Source organism: Penicillium crustosum (assembly GCF_028827405.1).
Source record: "Penicillium crustosum strain IBT 35664 chromosome Unknown utg000004l_segment0_segment0, whole genome shotgun sequence".
NCBI classification, from domain to species: Eukaryota; Fungi; Ascomycota; class Eurotiomycetes; order Eurotiales; family Aspergillaceae; genus Penicillium; species Penicillium crustosum.
Genome location: NW_026623125.1, coordinates 1039393 through 1061962, shown reverse-complemented (window position 1 = coordinate 1061962; position 22570 = coordinate 1039393). Strand labels below are relative to the sequence as shown.

Below are 22570 nucleotides of genomic sequence, written 5' to 3'. Positions count from 1 at the left end.
AAGATAATACTGTTGATAAAACGATACAACCGAGGCTTTATAACTAAGAACGGAGCAGATATTTACATATCAAGGTTGGTGATATATATATTTATCGGTGGATTGTCTGCATGAAAGATTCTATCTGAGCATTCAGTATTTGGTAAACATATGTCTGATCCTGAAACCCTTTAAAACATTCAGTAAAATTTGGTATTTGGAGGGAGTCCCTCGGCCTGGTCATCTCTCTAGATTTGTTAGTTAGCGCCACCAAATGCTTGTGGCATAGGCAGAAACGAAACCCTTACCAGCGCATCACCAAATCCCTTCACAAGCTCAATCTCGTGGTCAGAGAGCGCGAGTTGTTCAGGCTCAAGATCGGTAAAGGTCGTTGCAACATCAAAGTCAATCCAGACCAGTCTGTCTGGGTTTCCGCGAACAAGGAGTATGTTTTTAGGGTAGATGTCTTGGTGGTGAACGCCCGCTTTGTGTATCTCCTTCATGCCCTCAATCGCCTGGGGAAAGAGCGCATCCAAGAAGTTCACACAGTTTAAACTCTCCGCATTTGGGAGGTATTCTAGCAACATTCCTCTCGGTTGGAACTTGTCATGAGCGAAATGTTTCAAAGTCGGATAGAATAGAGCTGGATCCACCCGATCAATGTAGCCGTGGAACTTTGGAACGACGCGGGACTCACAGACACCAGACGTGACAAGCTTCTCGTATGCATTGAATTCGCAGCGAAATCGGTTTAGATCACGTCCATTCTCAGCATACCCAGGGTCGCCGTTGTCGTGGAAAAGCTTCAATACGTACTTTTGTCCATCCACTTCTACCTCAAATATTGAAGAGGTATCAGAGCTCGTGATATGCGCAACGATATTGATTGTAGAGGGATCAATTTCCCTTAAGGGGCCGCTTTTTGGACGCATTGTTGTCCCGCTGGAGATGATACTTTCACTGAAGCTTAGGATAACAACAGGGCTCCCCAGATGGATTTTGGAATAATAGTCGCATTACATAAGATCGATAAATACGGTGAGCCAAGGTTCATTTTAAATATCCTTGCATGTGTATCTACTAGTACGGAGTAGTTATATTGCCGAGAAAGAAAGCAAAAACATACAACAGTGAAAATTCGGTGGTAGCCAGAACTACTTTCAAAAAAGGGTGATTTTAAACGTTTTTTTTTTCACTCAGGTAACCTGACATTTTAATTCTGGATATAGGAAAATGACAGTTAGTTGTTGACACTAATGGTTGGAGCTGGTGCCTCAGGCAGCAACGGCTGACCAGATGCCAGTATTTAGTTGCCGCGTTCCTCATTGTTCTTCTCGTCAAAGCAGATACACAAGGCAGCGATCAGCGCTGCATCCACGCCGGGTGCCACAATAACGGCGTAAGTCTGCTGACCAAACACAAGATCGCGACCGCTAAGCAGTTTCCGGTCAATGCGAGCCACTGTTTGGCCGCTCTTCTCGTCGACAATATCGGCAGTATGGTCGAACCAGCCTCCTTTCATTTTGAGACTCACTGCCTTGCCGTTACTATCAGTGAAAGTGGCGGTGGCCTTGGAGCCGATCACTGGTGCAGTTAGTAATGTGTATAACATACGGAGTCTGTCTACCTTTCTGGATGGTCTCGGATCATAGAAAGAGGTACTTACATGTGAGATTACTCTTGACCTCACAAATCTTCTTGCGGTGGGTGTCTTCGATTGCATAGGTCGAATGGATATGTAGAAGCTCCTTCACAATATCAAACAAGTGCTTGCCATGGGCATCCTCGACCTTCTTGCGACCAGAAAACGATACCCAAGCTCCGTGCACTTTCAGAAATGGCTCTCCATTGGCCAATTTGATTTCAAAGCTATCCCCAGAGACAGAGAGCACCTTTTCTTTCAGGACGATTGTCTGCGGCTCCTTTGAGACATATTGTTCGAATATGGCGATAGGCTCGGCAACAGGGGCGAGATTGTGGTGGCCTAGGATACCCATAGTGATAAGCGGATTCAATCAAAGCCTTTCGAAGGATAAAGATTGGGAATCGATTAGAGGAACGCGGGGTCAGGCTGGAGCCGATCATCGGTTTACCGATCTCATCACGTGATATTTACATGCAAAATCGTGGCGGTATCTAGCCTCATCCTGCATTATTTATTGTTTCGAATATGTTCGCACATGTTTTTATCCAATCAAAGAGGTAATTAAGATATGAAAAGGATTTGGAGCATGAATACATGCAGTTCAAACAATATTTTTGGAGGCTGAAAGTACATCGAAGGATGATGGTGGGGGGTGGAGAACGAAGCAGATCCTGACAAACAAGGAAGTTTGCAGGCCTCAGGCATACAGCATACGAACCATGTCGGAACATGACGACCGGCATACCGGAGGATTTATTAATCCTACATATTTTTGTAATTAATGTTATGTAATCATGGCTTCATATAAATTGTACCAAGAGCCGATACAGAAATACAGAGAGTTGAATACCACTGATTGGACCCCTACATTTACAATACAGGCCAATCCGACAAACCAACCACTCCAGAACATCCATATATCGACGATTTCAATCCGCATGTCATTCCAAATGAACAGGGTCAGCCTGCGCCGACATCTCTTTCGGGAAGATCCAGTACGTGAAGCTACTTGAAAATTGTTCGAAAAACCCGCGGGGCTCGGCTTTAGGCATACGGCTTATGTCTGGCCAATACTTGGCCAGGGGGTGACCTGTTCACCCCACACTTGATTCTCCCACCCAGAAGCCCCAGGAAGAATGTTGTTTTTTTCAAACTGCCTGGGTTAATACGGTGTTGCACTTAAACACTATGGCTGGAATCTCGGAGGGAAATTTCACAGGAAATAATCCAGGACTGCAAATAGCTCACAATAGTGGTCTCCTCAATGCAAACTTTTGCTCCGGGACTGGTAAGTCAGGAGGAAGCAGTGCTCGATGAATAGTCACCAAGAAGCCTTTCACTCATTAAGAAGGCTCTCGAATATCAGAAAACGCGGTCTATATTCGGGATTTGCAGGCGGCGAGTCCACGTCATGACAAGAGTCGCATGGAAAGCTACAAAGGCAGACCACTGAAGGACGCGTACAGTTGGGTGCTTGACAATGATGATTTCAATGAATGGCTCTAAAAGGAGTACTTCCAGCTCCTATGGATCGAAGGGGATCCCGGAAAGGGCAAAACAATGCTTCTATGTAGAATTATCAATGAGTTGACTAAGACCGTTTATGACACCTCTACAATGGCCTTTTTTTCCCCTGTCAAACCACTGACCCGCGAATTAACAATGCTACTATCATGCTCAAGTATCTGTAGTAATTCTTCCTCTTATACCTTGTTGCTCTAAGGTGAGTAGCGAATATGAATCCGGGCCTTTTCGTCCACTTGTGAAGGTATGTAACCGCGAGCCACGATGATCTAGGTTCAGATTCTATATCCATCGTATAAATAAGAGCAATATACACTCTCCAATTTGCTCAGTGCTCACTTGGCCGACCGAAACCACTCCTAAAACATAAGTAGCTCAATATTTAGCTCACATCTGGGGCTGATAGGGCTCATGGAGGCCTATACCGGCCGGAGAGGCGAGATCCATAATGGCAGCAGCAGCAGACAAATGGACGTACTGATGGGTAGTACCTAGGTATTTAATTTTCCGCCCCAAACACACCCATGTTTTATGATAACTGTTGGTCCAATCAGAGTACTCACGATTTTGGGGCTATTTGGCATGGGGCCACTATGCATGCACGTTGAGCGAACCCCTCCAAGTGAAAATGAGACATACTTAAGAGGCTCAGTACTCCGCAGCATTGGCAGATGCCTACCTATCGGCCGGTCTAGTGGAAGTAATATATTAGTTATCTGCCATTTGCCGGGTTCCTTCCGTGACACATCTACCGCCTTACACAATGACCACCATCCTATTTGTTCCCGGCGCTTGGATCGCCCCGTCATTCTACCAACCATTTCTCCAAGCTCTCAAGGTCGCTGGCTACGATATCCACTTCGCAGGATACCCCTCGTTCAACCCCGAGGACCCGACCACAACCACCTGCCAGGCCGACACCGATGCTATTGCTGTGATTCTCAAATCGCTCGTGGAGGATGAAGGTAAAGATGTTCTGGTCTTCATGTACTCTTATGGCGGCATGCCCGGCGCCGCAGCGGCTACCGGGTTAGCCAAATCGAAGCGGGCGCAAGAAGGCAAATCCGGAGGCGTCATTGGACTGTTATTCCTAGCGGCCTTCCTCGTGCCTGAAGGCCTCAGTTGTTGGGGTCTTCAGGGAGGAAACCTGCCCCCTGGATCTTGCTCGATCAGGTAGGGCCTCTACGCCTCCACTAGATTGAATTTGAAATTAACTCGCCGACCTGTCGCAGCCATCGGCGAATCTCAATACTGCGGATGACCCCATTAACTACTTCGCTGCCGATGTCGATCCGGCCTTGACCCAGGCCTTGACCGCTGAAGTCAGACCGCATTCGACCATAGCTTTCACCTCGCCACAGCCCCATCCGGCCTGGGCAGATGAGGCGTTCGAAGGGCAATTGGCGTTTATCGTCACCACTGAGGATCGGGCAGTGCCAAAGGAGGCGCAATTCGGCATGATGGCCGCTACGCAGAAGGAGTGGATCGTCAAGGAGATGGCGTATAGCCACTGCGCGCCATTCTTGAATCGGATCGATGAGACAGTGGGACTGACTCGAGAAATCATTGCCCAACTCCTATGAAAAGCAACCCGGATTTTGATTTTCGAAGAGGAGATTTATGGTTGTTTGGGGCGTTTTCCTCTTAAGTTGATCTATACATCGATAGTACCTCCTTCTCTGTCCGCCATATTCAACCTATGAGTGCCATTACCCCGAGTACCTCCAGTTTAGGGGCGAGTACAAATACTATCAACTTGATAAAGACCTATGACTCATTGCTCCCCTCATATCTTAGCTTCAAAAGTATTCACAATCTCCTCAAGGGCAGCGGCCACTTCTTGTGGTCGTGAAAGGAAGGGACTGTGACCCGATCTTTCAAGAGTGCGAACTACCCATTTCCCCTGTCCACCTGCACCTTCAACCATGGCGTCCTGCTGTTCGATGAGAATGACGACATCGGCAGTGCACCTAATATAGCCCAATCTGCCAGTATAAGAGTCATCCTCCCAGGCTTGAGGAGGCACAATCCCCATATTGGCAGCCATGCTCTGAGGGCGAAGCTGCGGTACCACCCAGTCAACTAGATCCGCCGACACATCCGGTGGGAAGAACAAGCTGCGGGGGTCCTTCGTTTGGAAAAGACCTTCACTCGGCACGTCCCACGTCACGTATGGCAAACCACCCATGTCGCGAATAACCGTGCCTTGATCCATGCCTCCAGGAAAGATAAACGCAGATAGGGCAATCATCCCCAGCACGCCTTTATCGGAAAGTCCCTTGATGGCAGCGCTTGCAATCGGTCCGCCGTAGGAATGCGCTAGCACAACAACGCGCTTACCCATAGATGTCTGCGATTCCACGACAGATCGTACGTGGTCCGCGTCGTCGAACTGTGTCGTACCAGGTACCCCACTGACACATGGTAAGTCCACGGCCTCTACGGCATACCCGAGAGCCTCAAGTGCGGGGATTTGGAATTTCCAACACCACGAGCCATGCCATGCGCCATGCACGAGAACGATAGTGGGTTTGGTCATTGATGACATAGGGGTGGGTATAGATAAGCAGATAGAGTAATGTACAATCGAAGGCTAATCGGAGATTGGAAGAAATAGTGTCGGTAGTGATTGTGTTGAGGGGTAGTTTTAGAGTAGCCCGATGGGGTACGAGCCAAGAAAACAATCCCGAGTGTAGGATAATAGAGCGATCTATTTCCGACTCCCACTTTACCTTCTAAGCCAATGTGTAACTCATTGTCATGAGAATCTAGTCCTGTGGTGTGAAGAGATGATCAATCTACAACCAATTTGGGACACCGATCGGCCATGGCGTCAGCCAACCTACCCCACGACGAGTGGGGTATGCATCCTAGGAGATCCAGCAGAAAAGAATTGTAAAAAGGTCTTGCATTGCGTAAGACCAGGAACCAGGTTCCCGGGTTCCGCCAATTATATGCATTGTTTTAATTTTCGGAGAACAGCCCATGATGCTCTATGGTGCAAAGAAAAGGTAAATATATTTCAAAAACGCCAGTGTGAACTATGTATATCGTATCTTCGTAAATGTCTAGGTAGAATTACTCCCTGACTGAGACTTATTTCTGAAGTGCCTCCTCCAGAGCTTTCAAAAAGCAAGCTTTATCAATAGGCCGGCCGTTCTTCTGACTTCCTTTCCACGCCCGTCGCTGATTGACCTTCCAATGAGAATCAGTCTTGTGTGTCACCTTTTTCTTTTCATCGGTGATGTCGAGCTTCATAATCAACAACCGCAGTGCCCAGTTCTCTATGCCACCGGCTTGCTTTTCAGTCTCCACAAGGAGGCGTAGGAGTTCGGTGTGCAATTTCCTCAACACAGCCTTAGTTTCGGTGAAAGCTCCCCTAGCAGTGATTTCCTCTAGGATGTATTGCTTCATCTCAAGCGTCATGGCTTCGCCTTTTTGGGAACCCTTAAACACGCTTGACAATGTTGTGTTGGAGAAACCGGGTGATTGCATCGAAAGGATGACAGGGAAAGATAGCTTTCCTTCGTCAAGATCATCGCAAAAGCCCTTATTCTTTGTGTACTATAGCAACATGTTAGCTAGGATTCGGGCTGCGAACCACTATGTGGGGGATAGCTTACATCTTCGCTTTGAAGGTTCTGGTAGTCGTCTCGGATCTGGAAGTGTCTTCCAAGCAAGGTCGCAAACTGACTTATATCAAGGTCGCTGGAATATGTTAGGCTAGGCCTTGCCTTTCTGTGAGATGGGGGTTGAAATACCTGTTCACTGTGGCCTCTGATCTCATGAGACGGCTGATTAGACGGAATAGACCTCCCGTCTCTGTGAAATGATTAGTAAGTTGGTGGATAAAGATGGACATGCCAGTACGTACTGCCGTCAACCATGCTAATATATTGCGCAGGGGTTGGTACATGGGTATGGTAGCTCCAGTGGAGATCGCGTCCCTGTCCGAGCTGGAGGTTACGCATTTCATCTATTCCTGTCAGTCCAAGAATTTTGGCAAGTATAATGGTTGGGTAGGGTACCTGTGTAAACCGCGACCGCAGATGGCGAAAGCATCTGGACAAGAGACAATGCTTCATTCATCAGATAGGTCGCTGTATTGATAGTTTGGCCAACGCCGAATATCTGATGCGCCACTGGCTTTCCGCGTCTGAGGACACTTCCATCCTGGATGTCATCGAGTCTATCGAGAGGTCAGTGACCAGAAGCAATTTCAGGCCGAGTTCGGGCTGGTTACAGTAATGACGAGTTGTGCAGGAAGTTGACTGCTCCCTCAATGACCAAGAGGGCCTTCATTGGCACCTTGTACCATGAATTGAGAGCTGCTATCAATGTCTGTCTCACATTCTTAGAAGGCAGGGAGCTAATATAGGTGTATGGATCCAACACGGGCTGTCGATTTCTAGTTAGCATTTGCGTCTCCTCGCTTTAGAGGGCTTTTAGACATAGAAACTTACCTCATCAGCTGTGGGATACCTAGGAGAGTAATTCGCCAGCACATCACTCTCTGTATCTTCATTTCAGATATTGTCAGTCTCGTCTGCTGACAATAAGTATCCCCGCTGGGACATGGAGTTATACCTACTTGAAGTTGTGTCTTTGGGAGTAGTTGGCGGGGTATCTTTGGCCTCTTGTTTGGAGTCACGAAGCTGCTCTGGTATCGTCAAAACTCGCACAGCGTCACTTCCATATTTTTCAAGGTGGTCTTTATATGGATTGCGGTCGCCCTTGAAGTAACGACGAGTACGAAGACTCCAAACCCAGTTTCCAGCCATGGAGTGCTCGAGCAGCTTCAGCCACCTGAGAACTGAATCGGACGGGTTAGACGTTGCCTCGTACTGTTCTTTCAACAGACAAAATCGCTCTTCATGTGCTCGGACCTCGGCCTGGACAACTGCCTTTGCCGCGCAGTGCGTCAGACCCTGTGTAACCGCGACAATATGTACTGCATTGACCAATGGGACATCCCCATTGGTTTTGAGATGGGCTGCATACTCCTTGTCCCAAGAGAACAAGTCATTCACTAAGCATAATTCCGCATATGCGGCGTAGCTCATAGGGTCGGCGATCTTTTCCTCCTCCGGGGTGAGGATGATACCTGATCCCCATCGGAAATTATAGAGAGTCCAGCTTTGAAATGGTCAGATTGAGTTCTCGAACTAGGGATGGGCTAACATACTCTGCCGCTGCATCAACGATTCGGAACGCCAGATAGTCGTCTAGACTAGGGAATTCGAGACTTCTCACATCCTGTACTGACGTAGTGAATGTCTGCCAGGCTTTAAGGAAAAATTCGGCGAACACGGGATCCAGACGCAGGTACTCGGCCGCGATCTTGGCCTGGACCTCGGCTTTGCGCTGTGCTTTGGGTGATACTCTGGTTGATACAGAAGTCATACCGCTCTGGTTAATAGCTTGATGAAGCATCTCGTTTTCAAGCGACATCTAAATATCGCATAAGTTTCTTGATCCACACAAATGGGATGATTTCTGGCTATCATACAGCTTCTTGATCAGCAGCATTATCGGTTTCATCTGTAGCTCGGTGTTAGTTATGCTAAATGGACTAGCGACATATTCAAACGTACCATCATGAAGGAATGCGTATTCCACAGTATACGCGACAAGGGCAAATCTTTCAGGCAGGCAGTTTGGCGCACACAGCGAAGTAAAATTACCAGCATGTGCATTTAGATTGCCGAACTTCGACCCAACGGCATCAATTCCATTGAGGTCGATGTGACATTGGACTGAGACATGATCGGCGATTACCGTCTGCTTGTGAATATATGGATTAAAGAGGGAGGAATATGCGGGATTGTTGGCGTAGATTTCGGGATCGATGGGTTCCGCATACTCGTCGGCTATTTTATCCCCCATTGTAATTGGCAATTGTTACTTTGTGGGAATCGAGAAATATGCGAGGCTGTACAACGCACATTTCTCAGCCGAGGGGAGCCGGGTCTTATAAATAACGGAATTGAAAAAGCTAGACCGTGCTGAGACAGCTAGCTACGCTAGTTTAGACCGATACTATAGACGCTCTGTTCCGATGCCGGTTTCCTCGTTTTCTACCGTACGATATACACGCAAGGAACCTTGAGACTAGGGCTACTACCTTGCATCCGGCCAGCCCCATAGGCAATTAACGTGTCATACAACCAATGACCGTCATTGGCTGCGCCATAAACACTTCAAAAGTGAGACAATGTGTTCTCCACCCCTACAGGTTAATCTAAAACACGTTTTCATCCTTCCATGCATCTTGGAAGCTCCTATCATGCATCGGTGACTACATACCAACTCACACATGAAATTGACGGTCGATCATATACCCATTCCGTTTGCTCTTGCCTCTTTGAGTGGAATCTGAAGGATGAACCTTGGAAAGGACAACACATCGTCGCCATTAAATCAAAGTTAATGCCAAGTTGGAAATATCCACAAATGTGTAGCCATGTGCTGCGGGGAAAGCAAAAAATTCCGAATTTAGTCCATTTAGTCCACTTAGTCCATAGATAGGGAGCCATTTGAAGTTACTAATTCCACTTGCGCAAGCCCCGTTAGTTACACTTTAGTTGCATCCCGCTCGCGCAAACGGGGCTGCGCCAATAACAGACAAGCGCGTTAGTGCATCACGGAGTATTTTCCCCCTCGTTATCTACTCCGTAGTCTAGTCACAGCCGGCATCCTCGGAGGGACCTTTGTAAAACGGCCGACTTGGCCCGCGCTTGTGTGTTTTAATTTGGCGAGGTGCAGCCGGGCGGGAGATGTGGATATGGTGGAGATGAGAGAGTTCGGGAAGATTCCCGGAACAGCCTAGACGCAGTAAGTACGGAGTAGCGCATATGTACACATGCAGCTATCCAGGATCGTCATTTCTGTTGCCTATCTTAGGTCCTCGCCGCTTTTACAACAGTTTCCACAGTCCTGGAGGATCACTGGGTACTTTGTAGATGTCAGAATGGCTTGAAACAACCTGATCACGTGCTAACTGAGTCATGCGTGGTGATCATAGGCTATACCCAGAATGGATTAGCCACTTTATGTATTGATCTCGCCTTTGTTATATTAGAGGTGTGTGTACTCAAGGCATAAGTATCGATTTCGTTGGATTTTCTGGTTTTAGGGATCTCTCAGCTAAAATTAAAACCCTGTTTTTTTGGCCTATAAAGTCCCACTCTGTCTAGGAATGAAGCGCGGCAGTACTTTTTCTCTGCATTCTCACCCCTTGGTCACCTACTCTTGCATCTCACTAGCGTGGAATCCAGATCATCCAATTCGACATCCTACGTCTATACCGTTGATGTAAGGCTGACTATTATTACCTTGCTGGGTCGTGCTCGAGAAGGAAAGTTAGACGATACTTTCAAAAAATACTCACTGTGTTAGGTTATGAGATCACAATTCCTGATCTGGAGCGATAGAATTTGATTGTGCGAAGTTGAATTATCCACGCCTCTTACTGTCTCACTTAAACAATACAGCTTTTTCCATATTCATCTCGCATTTATATGAGATTGATCTAGTCAGCTAGCTCCTAGCATGTCTGTCTGATCATGGCTAGACATCTCTTCTGCTTGAAGTTCGAGTTCCACTCAAGCCAGTTCGTTATGGATAGTCGATGAGCCAGATTTTGAATCGTCGTGGATATCCACTGGGATCTTATGGTCCTCACCACTTCCTACCAGAGCATCTGGGCCGTCAAAGATCACCGCGATTTGCTCCAGTGAGTAGCCTTTGGTTTCGGGGTAGAAGAAGTATGCCGTAACGCCGAATATTATCAGCACAACAATAAACACAATATAATATTTCCATGCAATGGCACCCAAGGCAATGGGATTGACGAATGTGTTGAAAAACATGCCAACAATCGTGGAGACCCATGTCACGGTCAGACCGCGGGATCGGAGGCGGAAGGGCCAGATTTCGCAGGGATAGGAGGTGAGGAAGGGGGTTCTGGCAACGGATGGGATTGATTAGCAACTGGAAATATGTAGAGGGGGGTGGGAGGACTAGGCAAAGAAAACTCACAGAGCAACACAATATCCTGCGAAGAAAATGAAAAGGAACGGAATGACAGCAGCGCCGGTTGTAGTATCGCCAGTCGTCGCGAAGGACCCCGAAAGAGCTGTGACAAGCACGTAACTCACAAACATGATCACAGCCGATGCCATGAAAAGCGGACGGCGTCCCAGCCGATCAATCAAAAAGGCTCCAATTGCAGCAAATACTAGGTCCCACATCTGAAGGCAAGCTGAAATGAGAGTCTGGTCTCGAACATTGGTGACTCCAATAGATGTCAGGATTAGGGCCAGATAGTATGAGATCACACCGTTGCCAACCCACTGCGCAAACATCCCCAGGGTGATGGAAATCATCAACCGACGACGATTACCCGGTGTCTTGATCATCTCTGCATAGGAACCGTTGTTACTTGCCTCCCTCTCTGCCCGGATAGTGTGGAGAATCTCCTGGAATTCGTAGTTGACCAACGGCGAGGAAGAATCACCCGCAGCATGGTACTTTATAAGTATTTCACGTGCCTCCTCCTCCCGGTCAACCGAAACCAACCACCGAGGGCTCTCAGGGGCAAAGAAAAATCCAGGCAAAGCAACAAGCGGCACCAGCGCTTGCAGAAGTGATGGAAGTCGCCAGGACCAACCAGATGAGTATGTCCGTGTAGCGAAGACCACCCAAGCCGCGACTGTTCCACCAACGTACCATCCAGACATGAAAAGAGAATTGAGGATGCCACGGTGAGTCGGGTAGGCAATTTCGTTGATTAGGAGAGGAACAGCGTTTCCAAACATAGCAGAGGCAACTCCCAAGAATAGACGAGCCAGTAAGAATGCTGTGTCATTCGGTGCTGCCGCCTGGAGGACACTGCCGAGAATCAGGAAAATATATCCCATGTAAACTCCTGGCTTGCGTCCATAGCGGTTGGCAATCCAGGAAGCAGTTGGGTATCCAACACCACATCCTAGCCAGTAGATTGCGTTGATCCATCCAAGCCAAGCGCCAGCTGGATGGTCCATGAAAATTTTCCACTGGTCGAGGGCTTCAAGGCCATTCATTAAAGATCCGTCATACCCGTTGGCTGATGAGTACAACACCAAAGAAAGTATGATAAGGTTCAGACGCAAAAGATGCCCCTTCTTCCACCAAGGAATACCATCTGCTGGGAGGACAGCAGTCAGATGGTCAACGGGAACAGAGTCACTGGGATTCTTTGTAGGATTGGCCCCCATGGTGTGGACGGTTCAGATAGTTCCCGCGAAAGGTGGAAGGCTTGTAGGCGAAACAAACCGAGGGGTTATATGAGCCTTTTATCAACCAAGGGCGATGACTTTTGCCGCAACTTCCGATGGTCCCTGTGCTCATGATTATGGCTTTTCGTTTCAAGGCACTTCAGAAATTCTTAAACCTTGTGGGTTTAGAGACAATTGAGAGCGATGGAAGAGTATGTCGACCAATCAATGGGACGGGTTTCCACCACAATCCGGTCTTTGACATCCCCGCTCACATGGTTCGACTGCATGAACTTCTCCGGCAGCAATTGCGGGATGAATTCTGCGGAGTACATGGGGAATGGGGTCGGCATTGAGCCAGTTGCTGGGACGCGGAGAAAAGGAGAAACGGAGAAACGGAGAAACCCACAATAAAAGTCAGCTGACGACCAATCATGTCGTTCAATGTCAACCCAATCGGTCCGCAATATGTCGATGTACACTCCGAGAATTCGCGAAAGTGCTGTGTGACACGTAGAAGAACGAAGAAAAAAATGGGTACTCTCTCACAGGCACTAGAGCCCAAGATACATAGGCAGCGTGTCCATTCCTCGATGTGGGAGATTTTAATCTTTTGCTTTCAAACACCACTTAGAGAAAATGCCGTTTGTTGACACTGCGATCAATGAAGTAGACGAATCGTTTGCGCGAATCGCAAACGCTGACATTGAGGCACTTATCAAACAACTCACACAAGATGAAAAAGTCGCTCTTTTGACAGGTGCGTATTAACGTCCACGAACATGAGAGATGAAGCTGACCCTTTTTCATTCACAGGCGAGGACTTTTGGCATACGGTTCCCATACCCAGGCTAGGTATCCCCTCGATTCGAGTTTCAGATGGTCCCAACGGCGTACGGGGCACTCGCTTTTTCAGCAGCGTTCCCGCCGCATGCTTGCCATGCGGGACTGCAATCGGCGCAACATTTGATCGAGATCTTGCCGTTGAGATCGGACATGTGCTCGCCGCAGAAGCGAAAGCCAAAGGCGCACACGTTTTACTTGGTCCAACAATCAACATTGCTCGCGGTCCACTGGGAGGAAGAGGCTTCGAGTCGTACTCTGAAGACCCGATCCTGTCTGGTGTTCTCGCGGGTCACTACTGCAGGGGACTGAAAGAGCGGAATATCAGCGCAACTCTCAAGCACTTCGTTTGCAATGATCAAGAGCATGAGCGTATGGCTGTCAGCTCTATCGTAACTGATCGAGCGCTGAGGGAAATTTACTTGCTCCCCTTTCAGATTGCGATCGCCCTTGGGAGTCCCGATGCAGTAATGACGGCGTACAATAAAGTTAATGGTGTACATGCGGCTGAGAATAAGACCTTGCTGCAAGATATTCTCCGTGGTGAATGGGGATGGGATGGGTTGGTGATGAGTGACTGGTAACAATTCCCTTTGTCTGTTTGGAATGGTGCAAATTTCAGGTATACTAATACACGGTTCATTTGGCTTCCAGGTTCGGAACATATAGCACATCCGAAGCTGTGGTGGCGGGTCTAGATTTGGAGATGCCAGGTCCTTCAAGATGGCGCGGCGCTGCCCTGACACACGCCATCACATCCAACAAGGTCCCACTTGTTGCATTGAATGATCGGGTCAGAGCAGTTCTGAAACTCGTGCAAAAGGCAAGCAAATCAGGCGTCCCTGAGCGGGCTCCAGAGACCCAGCTAAATCGACCTGAAGACCGAGCGCTGTTGAGAAAGATCGCGTCGGAAGCGATAGTACTTCTGAAGAACGATGGTAATATTCTCCCGCTAAACAAAAACAAAAAGGTCGCAATTATTGGACCTAACGCCAAAATTGCAACCTACTGTGGGGGTGGCAGTGCGGCATTGAACCCATACTATGCTGTGGCACCCTTTGATGGTATCTCCGCTTCAGCTCTGGGCGATGTGGAGTTTGCACAGGGTATCTACGGTCATCAAATGCTGCCCCTCCTCGGCAAGCGCCTTCGTACCGAAGATGATCGGGTTGGATTTACCTTGAACATTTTCAATGATCCACCAAGGCTGGCCACCAGAAAGCTTCTCGAGCAACGGCACGAAACCGATTCAATGATCATTTTCATGGACTATAATCACCCGGATTTGCAAAAGACTTGGTATGCGGACGCAGAGGGATACTTTACTCCTGACGAGTCCGGAACGTACGATTTTGGTCTCACGGTCCATGGCACTGCAAAGCTCTTCGTCGACGGTGAGCTTCTCATCAACAATGCCGACGTACAAAGACCAGGAACCAGCTTTTTCGGCAGTGGCACATTGGAGGACACAGCAGCCTTGGAGTTAGAGGCTGGTCGAAAATACAAGATCCACGTGCAATGGGGATGTGGCAAAACCAGCACATTCAGGGTCCCTGGTGTGGTCGATTTCGGACACGGTGGATTCCGCTTTGGGGCATGCAAACGCCTCTCCCCTCATGATGGTATCGCTGAGGCTGTTAAATTGGCTTCAAGTGTGGACCAGGTCATCCTAGTCGCAGGTCTGAGCGCCGAATGGGAATCAGAGGGGGAAGACAGGTCACACATGGCCTTGCCGCCCTATACGGATGAGTTGATCTCACAAGTGTTGGATGCGAACCCCAACACCGCTATTGTCATTCAAAGTGGCACTCCGGTCGAGATGCCTTGGGTTCACAAAGCGAAAAGCATTCTCCACGCGTGGTATGGAGGAAATGAGACAGGCAATGGTATTGCTGATGTCGTATTCGGTGATGTAAATCCAGTAAGTATTCCTGGACGCCCGTCGCTCATGCAGAATAATGGGAACTGACAACCATGTGCTTTCTGAACAGTCTGGCAAGCTTCCTCTTACATTCCCTCGACACCTCAAGGACAACCCCACCTTCTTCAATTATCGATCCGAGGGCGGCCGAGTTCTGTATGGAGAAGATGTCTATGTGGGATATCGATATTACGACGGCTTGGAAATCGATCCACTGTTCCCCTTTGGCCATGGACTTTCCTACACCACTTTCAAGCTCTCGGATCTGGAGCTTATCAGGGACTCAGACAGCCATCTGGAAATAAAGTGCAAAGTGCAAAACACGGGTTCCAGAACCGGTGCAGAGGTCCTCCAAGTATATGTGGCTCCTGTTTCTCCACCTATCAAGCGCCCTGTCAAGGAACTGAAGGAGTTCCGGAAGTGTTTGCTAGAACCATTGTCGGAAGAAGTTGTAACGATTCCGCTGGATCTGATTCGTGCAACAAGCTTCTGGGATGAGAAGAGTGGGAGTTGGTGTAGTCAGAGTGGGGCGTACAAAGTCATGGTTGGAACAAGCAGTCGGGGAGATTTCTTGGAGAGCTCCTTGGACCTGAACGAAACAGTGTTCTGGTCTGGGAGTTGGGAGGCAACCAATTGATAATTCTGTATTCGGCTATGAAATCCTTTCCTTTTTGGGTTAACACTTTACACATGTATGTAAAGAGGAAAGAGGAATGGTTATTCTCTTGACAGCTATCTCTTGATACGATCTGTATCTACCCATGTTTGTAGATGCATGGTGTTCATGCTTTCACTGCTGTCCAGTCGCGACAAGATTTCAGTGGACAGTTGAACATATTCGGCCGCTTGTTTTGATATGGGATCATCAGGGTGAAATGGACAGGCCAGAAGACTTGTCATGATATCTCGCACTTTGTTGGCTAGATGTAAACCATTCGCCTCCAAACTCAACCGTGGAAAATTAAATAGAATGAAGAACAACTGACGGCAAATCTTTTCTCTCTCCAACCAAAGCGATCTTTGATCCAGACCTGTGGGTTCGGTATTTGTTGCTGAAGGGTGAGCCTGTTGATGAGACTGCGCGGCTTCTAATTGATCCAAGACGAGACTCTGCAGCCACAGATGTGTGACGTGTAGATTTGCTCGCAGTGATGAGAATTGCAATTGAATGGCTTTTGTATTCTCGCCAATAACATTCTCGTCGAAACTTTCTGGGCTTGACTCCCATGGTTGGAGAAACGAGGGAATATCGATGAGTAGATTCTGGAGACAATCCAGGCGCTCTTGGAAGTACAAGACTTGGGCCCGAGGGTCCTTGGCTCTCATACATGCGCATGGATCATCTGCAGCTGTGCTTGGCTGAGGGCTTCTGATCGCGGCCCAAAATACGCGCGAGTGAAAAATGAAGACTGACACTAAGCATGGCTCGTTGTTGACACTTGCAAGCACCTCGTGTTCGAAGATCAATTCATCATCCACTTCGAGCGGCATGAGATCTTCTGGATTGATCGAATTTAGCAAAACTGGATCCAGATAAGTGAGTCGCTCGCCGAGTAGATTTTGCAGATGAGCGTGGCTAGAGGATACATAACTGTGTTAACTTCACGAAGGCAACGTTTTTCGAAGACCTCATCATACTCACACAAAACAATAGAATATAAGCCAGAACCCCTTTTTGCGTAGTTGAGTCTCGATGTAATTGAGGCCATCGTAGTCAGAAATCCGATGAAGATTCAGAAGACGTGCAATTTGCATCGCTTCTACACTCAACATACGGGCCCAATTGTGATCTCCAAGCTGTAGGTAAGCCGCGAAAAAGAGATATGGAACAGCAAATTTCTGAAAATTGAGCTCGTCGAAATACGAGGAAGTTCGCAGCCCCATTACTTTCTGGTAACAGAAGTGAATGAACTCCTTGCGCGATGAGAACCTTAAGGAATGCGAATCTGATTGGTAGGCCTGGAATCTGCTTCTCATGGTAGCCACCACCAATGCAGCGATAGATAGGATGAGCGCAAGGAACCCATCATCCTCGCGGTCTTGGTCCTCCTGAACTGCTTTCCGGAATGATGGACGGTGAACAATTGGAACCATTGGGTAGATGTAATCTATATAGTCTTGCATAATCGCTTTAAACAGACCTCGATCGCAGAGATCATCAGTCTTATGTGGAACTGTTGGAACACGATGTGCTTCCGGTTGTATCTCTGCAGGGTATCTTCATGGGAGTTAGGACATGGCCCCGGAATTCCAGCAAGCGAGTAATATGGCGTACCGCTTTTTAGGTCCTCTGGTCTTCGAGGGTGAATCATAAGTGCATGACAGGTTTAAATGCTCACATCTTGCGCACCGCGACAAGGCATGCCCGGACGGTTGGAGTTTGCATTTTACCTTGCGCTTGCGACAGGTATCGCACGCCTGGGTTGATAGATCTGCACGAGGAGTGGATTGAGTCCCCTGTAACATCATGAGTAAGAATAAAACGGTAGAGCCAACATTTTATACGCGGAAATAAGAAAGCGGTCGATCAGCAGGAAGGCAATTTAAATTGTCGGTAGTTCCCGAGGGCGTTCTCTGTAAGGTCACCCTGAGAGGTGAGTGGCGCCCTGGCTTTCGCTACACTTAGTAAGCCAGTCATCCATATGTTTATGTAATCGGTAGATGATGCCCTAACCAACAGCCCAACTGTTGGATTAAAGCATATCATCTATAGGTAGCATCTATAATATAAATCGTATTATAGGGATAGTAGATTATGCAGTGATGTTTCATTTCCTCTTCATAGTCGTAGAGCTGCCAACAACCCTTTTCCGGTCATACTCTCTATTCTCTATACCAAGGACAGTGCCAAAGTAAGAAATGAGTATATCCATAAACGTTTGACAGAAATATAAAATTGTCTTGTTATTGTTCTCTCATTGATCCCAGTTAATATGATGCCTAATTTCGATTTTCATCATTCGGCAAACAAGGACAGAAAAAATGCACCCTAACTCAAAGTATGTACTTGAACAGAGGCGAACGATCACCCATCAGCTGTAACTCATGATCGGTATATTTGTTGTAAATTTCTTCTCTGCTCATTTCCGCGTTCCGTTTATTGGTATACCAGAGCTTGACCTCCAGGATGATACTTGCCGCTACGCCTGCCGCGGCAAACGCAAAAGAGCTTCCAAATCCGGTGGGATACATTGGGGCTTCACGCTCAAGGTATATAAATGAACCCACGAGGCCGCCTGCGTTACCAAGGCTTAGCATGAAGGCGATGCCCATGGATTGCTTTCTTAGTCCGGCAAGATTGTTGGATGTCCACGCGTTGGTTCCGGGGATGATCGGGTATAGGCCAATGCAAGCGAGAATCACTGCGAAATAGCAAGCCGCAATATTATCCTGGATACTTTCGGCTAGCGAGAAGAGAACCGCAAATGCAATAATCACCAACAATTGACTGATAACAATGATCGGCATACGCCATCTCAATTTGTCAGCAAGGAGTGCAAATAGGTATGCTGATATCGCGCCAGCGATATATGGCGGAATCGAGAGCAGTTGAGCATTCGCAGCAGTATATCCCATATTGGTGATAATCTGGGGAAGAGAAAACTTTAGCCCGTAATTGGGAACCGTGTTAGACCAGATATTGAGGACTTGCAGGTAAAGGTGCGAATCCTTAAAGACACTGAACAATGTTTTCCAGTCAAATTTGTCCGCATTTTCGTCGACCACGATACGGCCTCTCTCGGCTTGTTTCCTCAATAACAAATACCGAATCTCATCAGGTTCAAGCCATTTGGTGGACAGCTGTGGTGAGTCCACGAGACAGAAAAAGCAGACAAATGCCAGGAGCACCGATGCGGCTCCTTCAACGATGAAGATCCACCTCCAGCCAGCATAGCCTCCTATACCATCCATTTTTGTGAGACCGAATGCGAGGAGTCCAGAGAATGCACCAGATAGTGAACTTGCAGTGTAGAAAAGTGCAAGTCTGGTTTGGGTTTCATGCTGCAAATACCATCGAGAAACAAGCCAAACAGCTCCGGGGAAGAATCCGGCTCTATCAAAATGACGTACAATAGATTAGTCTATTGTCTGGGATAAGAAATTAATGAACGGACGGCCTTACTCAAAAATGCCTAGGAGGAAGCGAGTTGCACAAAGGGCAGAAAAGCTTTGAACGAGCCCCGTGAGGGTTATAACGGTGCCCCATGTAAATGTCAATAATCCCAAATAAACAGATGGCTTCTTGAATTTTCCCAGCAGAATATTGCTAGGAACCTCTGTAATGCAGTCAATATTCATACAGCGAGTGATGAATTATATATTTCCCCTTACCACAAAGCACGTAAGGGACAAAGAAGATTGCCAGAGCAATATTATACTGGGTGCCAGACATGTTCAAATCGGGCAGTAGGCCTTCAATTTTGGCGTTTCCTGCGATATTCCTAAATTAGCAAAAGAATAGGCCAAGAAACAGGGGCAATGGCAAATGACCAATGTTTGCTCGGTCAATGTAGGAACAAAGATAGAGAATCATCAACACGGAGCAGAGACGCCAATCAACCTAAATCGAGTATTAAATATGTCTCAGGGAACTAGACCAATGGCAAGATTCATGCTGACCTTTCGAATACATTTCCTTCTTCTCTCATCTGAAAAGTTGGCAAGGAAATCCGAATCCTCGATGGTCAACCCGGCTTCTATATATGCCTGGTGGAGATTCAGGGTTGCTTCCAGACCTTTATCGGGGAAGGAATTTTCGACCTCTCTGATGCTGGATGGCGGTGATGAATACATGGCAAAATATATTGACAAATGTGCTTTCTGGGGAGAAATAGAAAAGCACAAGACGGTCTATTGGTTGATGTTTATATACTGTGCTCCTCCCCCCCCCAGCTCGCCTCCAACAACGCCGGGACAAAGAAAGAGCTGCGAGAGAGATCATATCTGCGGGGTAATTGGGTTTCCATATTGTATATTGCCGAGCTTGGGAAAGTAGAAATAGAGCCAAGATTGAAATGAGCTCGTCACTCCATTAGCCATGTTAGTCGCAGTGCCCGAGCATGACCGAAAATCACCGGTAGCGGTACCTAGTTTTGTATATGTCACCGACATTCTTCCTTCTACGTTTCTCTCTCTCTCTCAATCAACTATCAATTTTGTACCTGAAGCTCTATCATTCCCTATATAGCATTCCCGCAATATCCCTATACTAGCAAAATCATTTATAACCAAAAATAAAAGACAGGGGATCTTTAGGAATATGGCTTTAGATAATGAGTTGATGTAATAAGTAAACTAAAAGATTGTTGGCGAAGCATCCAAAATGAATACATAATATCCATTAAATTGTCGTTTGTAGTAATCAGATCTTCGCCGGCCGGCAGACAGATGTGATTTCGCCCAAAAAGATCAATCTATCCATGTCAGACTCATGCCGCCATGATGACTTCAAGCCGCCTCTGGGACCCACGAGTGCTTGTGAGCGTACCCACCTAGAGGCTATCTGTTTAGCGCGCTCATCACCATCGGTCGATGCATCGTAAATTAGCAGACACGAGGACACTATAGCGGCAATATGTTGCAATATATCCCTCCCACACCATAAGAGTTCCTCCCTGCTGGTACTCTGTGTGATCTCAAGAAGAGCGTTTAATCTTCCTTCCACAATACCACACTCCTCCACAAACCTCATTTGGCAGCTCTTCAAAATATTCTTCGTCCATTCAACCAAAATAAAGCCCGCCGACTTCTCACCCTGCAACCGTTTGTCGGTAAGAACTCGAATAACGTCCTCAGCCATAACGCTGACCGTGCCCTCCCAGATGGCATTGACGGTTGTGTCTCGATAGATCTTGGCGATGTTCAGGATACCACCATCTTCGTTATTCTCGCAGTAACCAACCCCACCTAGGCATTCCATACATGCGCGAAGTCCGTGGGTCGAGTTCACACTAACAGTGGCCTTCAGGGCAGGTGTGATCAGACGCAGGAGAGTGGCAGCCTTGACAGGGTTTTGTGGAATAAGTTCGGCAGCGTTGGTATTGCGGACCATGGAGTCCCAGCTCTGTTCGATGGTACCCTGCAGCGCAACCCCGAAGAATGTGAAATGCATTGCCGCAGAATACTTCACCATCTCGTCCGCCATCCATCGCACATGCGGCACATTCTCCTGCAGAAGCACTCCGCGCGTTTTACGAATGTGAGTGTATGCCCGGCAAATGGATAGCCCGCGGCCCCAGCCTGCTGCTGATCCACCAGCACAATAGAGTCGAGTGATGTTGAGCACTGTCGAGATGGCATTGATTCCCTTTCCTTCTTCTCCAACCAGCCAGCCACGGACCCCCTTCAACTCCAACTCTGCCGTGGGTAGGGACTTGGTGCCCAATTTGTTCTTCAAACGCTGGATACGAATGCCGTTCAGCTCGCTCGAGGTACTCTTCTTTTCGGAGCGACGCCGCATGGGGGCGAAGAAGAGGCTGAGACCCTTATCTGTCTGCGCAAGTAGCAGGGCCATGTCAGAGTCGGTGGCACTGCTAAACCACTTGAACCCGTCGATGCGCCATGGGCCCAGTTGCAATCCATGGGCATCCGTATCTCGTCCCTGTTCGACATCTTGCGAGATCTCCTGTGTCGTCAAACGCCGCGCCAGCGTCTCCGTCTCCCGCACATCACTACCACCCGTTCTCTCTGTCATCCATTGTCCACTAGTCCAGGCCTCATTAGGGTTGTCTGATATGAGACGTCTGTATGCTTCTTGAAAAACCGTACGACGGCCAGGCTGGTCACCATCCACATCGTCCAGGCGTGCTGCCAACAATTTGGCTGCTCCGTCTGTCATTGAGGCAGGACATCCCGTCATCGCAGCACTGGGAGACCACACATGGTTCAATGCGAACTGATGCACACGTCGATTCCACTGTTCATTGCTCTTATTGTAGGCGGCTGTAACCAAACCCTCTTCTTGCCCGATGGTTTTCAATTTTCTCCATCCTTCTCCAGTAATTAATGGGTCAACGCGATTCTGGTTGCCAAAAGTATTAAGTGGCCGGATGATAGGTGAGTTCACCTCAGCATCGGTCGCCAAGTTCAGGGTAACTGGATCCAGTGCACGACGCGATAGGTTGTGGACTGAGACACCAACTGAGGATTCACGTGGCAGGTACAGATTGAGAATTCTTGCAAGGGCTGAATCGTCCGAAGCGGTCAGGGAGCTGGAGTCTGCGGACCCATCGCTAACGAAGGTATATGCCGGGGGAACAGTGGGGATGGATTGGAAGAAGCCATCCGTTGACGATGAGGGCTTTCTGATGGTTGATACCATCTTATCTGTTCAGTTTGTATGTGGGGAGATGAAGTTAGGCCATAGGTTTCCTCCAGGTGCACCCTACTCCGTATATAAGC

At 47.9% G+C, this 22570-nt stretch overlaps 11 protein-coding genes across 11 annotated transcripts; 3 read left to right on the top strand and 8 right to left on the bottom strand.

Annotated features, from left to right (window-relative positions):
- Positions 1 to 179: 179 nt before the first annotated feature.
- On the bottom strand, positions 180 to 911 carry N7487_009463 (uncharacterized protein; the record flags this gene model as incomplete). The annotated part of the gene is made up of 2 exons (XM_056877193.1): positions 180 to 227; positions 288 to 911. The coding sequence occupies 2 exons, from the start codon at positions 909 to 911 to the stop codon at positions 180 to 182; spliced, it is 672 nt and encodes a 223-aa protein (XP_056725773.1).
- A 374-nt stretch (positions 912 to 1285) lies between these two features.
- On the bottom strand, positions 1286 to 1976 carry N7487_009462 (LURP-one-related/scramblase family protein; the record flags this gene model as incomplete). Its single annotated transcript, XM_056877192.1, has 2 exons — positions 1286 to 1563; positions 1646 to 1976. 2 exons carry the CDS (start codon positions 1974 to 1976, stop codon positions 1286 to 1288), a joined length of 609 nt encoding a protein of 202 aa, XP_056725772.1.
- An 836-nt stretch (positions 1977 to 2812) lies between these two features.
- N7487_009461 (uncharacterized protein) lies at positions 2813 to 3130 on the top strand (the record flags this gene model as incomplete). The annotated part of the gene is made up of 2 exons (XM_056877191.1): positions 2813 to 2912; positions 2976 to 3130. The coding sequence occupies 2 exons, from the start codon at positions 2813 to 2815 to the stop codon at positions 3128 to 3130; spliced, it is 255 nt and encodes an 84-aa protein (XP_056725771.1).
- A 781-nt stretch (positions 3131 to 3911) lies between these two features.
- N7487_009460 (alpha/beta hydrolase) lies at positions 3912 to 4731 on the top strand (the record flags this gene model as incomplete). The annotated part of the gene is made up of 2 exons (XM_056877190.1): positions 3912 to 4253; positions 4381 to 4731. 2 exons carry the CDS (start codon positions 3912 to 3914, stop codon positions 4729 to 4731), a joined length of 693 nt encoding a protein of 230 aa, XP_056725770.1.
- Positions 4732 to 4934: 203 nt separating this feature from the next.
- N7487_009459 (alpha/beta hydrolase) lies at positions 4935 to 5696 on the bottom strand (the record flags this gene model as incomplete). The annotated part of the gene is made up of 1 exon (XM_056877189.1): positions 4935 to 5696. The coding sequence occupies one exon, from the start codon at positions 5694 to 5696 to the stop codon at positions 4935 to 4937; it is 762 nt and encodes a 253-aa protein (XP_056725769.1).
- Positions 5697 to 6244: 548 nt separating this feature from the next.
- N7487_009458 (bifunctional terpene synthase/polyprenyl synthetase family protein) lies at positions 6245 to 9034 on the bottom strand (the record flags this gene model as incomplete). The annotated part of the gene is made up of 11 exons (XM_056877188.1): positions 6245 to 6712; positions 6772 to 6856; positions 6910 to 6970; positions 7023 to 7124; positions 7177 to 7337; positions 7392 to 7546; positions 7612 to 7667; positions 7740 to 8284; positions 8334 to 8599; positions 8658 to 8689; positions 8743 to 9034. 11 exons carry the CDS (start codon positions 9032 to 9034, stop codon positions 6245 to 6247), a joined length of 2223 nt encoding a protein of 740 aa, XP_056725768.1.
- Positions 9035 to 10752: 1718 nt separating this feature from the next.
- Positions 10753 to 12405, bottom strand: N7487_009457 (uncharacterized protein; the record flags this gene model as incomplete). Its single annotated transcript, XM_056877187.1, has 2 exons — positions 10753 to 11113; positions 11189 to 12405. The coding sequence occupies 2 exons, from the start codon at positions 12403 to 12405 to the stop codon at positions 10753 to 10755; spliced, it is 1578 nt and encodes a 525-aa protein (XP_056725767.1).
- Positions 12406 to 13044: 639 nt separating this feature from the next.
- Positions 13045 to 15806, top strand: N7487_009456 (beta-glucosidase; the record flags this gene model as incomplete). The annotated part of the gene is made up of 4 exons (XM_056877186.1): positions 13045 to 13165; positions 13222 to 13828; positions 13903 to 15169; positions 15240 to 15806. The coding sequence occupies 4 exons, from the start codon at positions 13045 to 13047 to the stop codon at positions 15804 to 15806; spliced, it is 2562 nt and encodes an 853-aa protein (XP_056725766.1).
- A 95-nt stretch (positions 15807 to 15901) lies between these two features.
- Positions 15902 to 17555, bottom strand: N7487_009455 (fungal specific transcription factor domain-containing protein; the record flags this gene model as incomplete). The annotated part of the gene is made up of 4 exons (XM_056877185.1): positions 15902 to 16745; positions 16812 to 17387; positions 17445 to 17459; positions 17509 to 17555. The coding sequence occupies 4 exons, from the start codon at positions 17553 to 17555 to the stop codon at positions 15902 to 15904; spliced, it is 1482 nt and encodes a 493-aa protein (XP_056725765.1).
- A 608-nt stretch (positions 17556 to 18163) lies between these two features.
- N7487_009454 (uncharacterized protein) lies at positions 18164 to 19963 on the bottom strand (the record flags this gene model as incomplete). Its single annotated transcript, XM_056877184.1, has 5 exons — positions 18164 to 19223; positions 19293 to 19446; positions 19502 to 19600; positions 19661 to 19730; positions 19790 to 19963. 5 exons carry the CDS (start codon positions 19961 to 19963, stop codon positions 18164 to 18166), a joined length of 1557 nt encoding a protein of 518 aa, XP_056725764.1.
- A 568-nt stretch (positions 19964 to 20531) lies between these two features.
- N7487_009453 (uncharacterized protein) lies at positions 20532 to 22490 on the bottom strand (the record flags this gene model as incomplete). Its single annotated transcript, XM_056877183.1, has 1 exon — positions 20532 to 22490. One exon carries the CDS (start codon positions 22488 to 22490, stop codon positions 20532 to 20534), a length of 1959 nt encoding a protein of 652 aa, XP_056725763.1.
- Between the last annotated feature and the right edge of the window lie 80 nt (positions 22491 to 22570).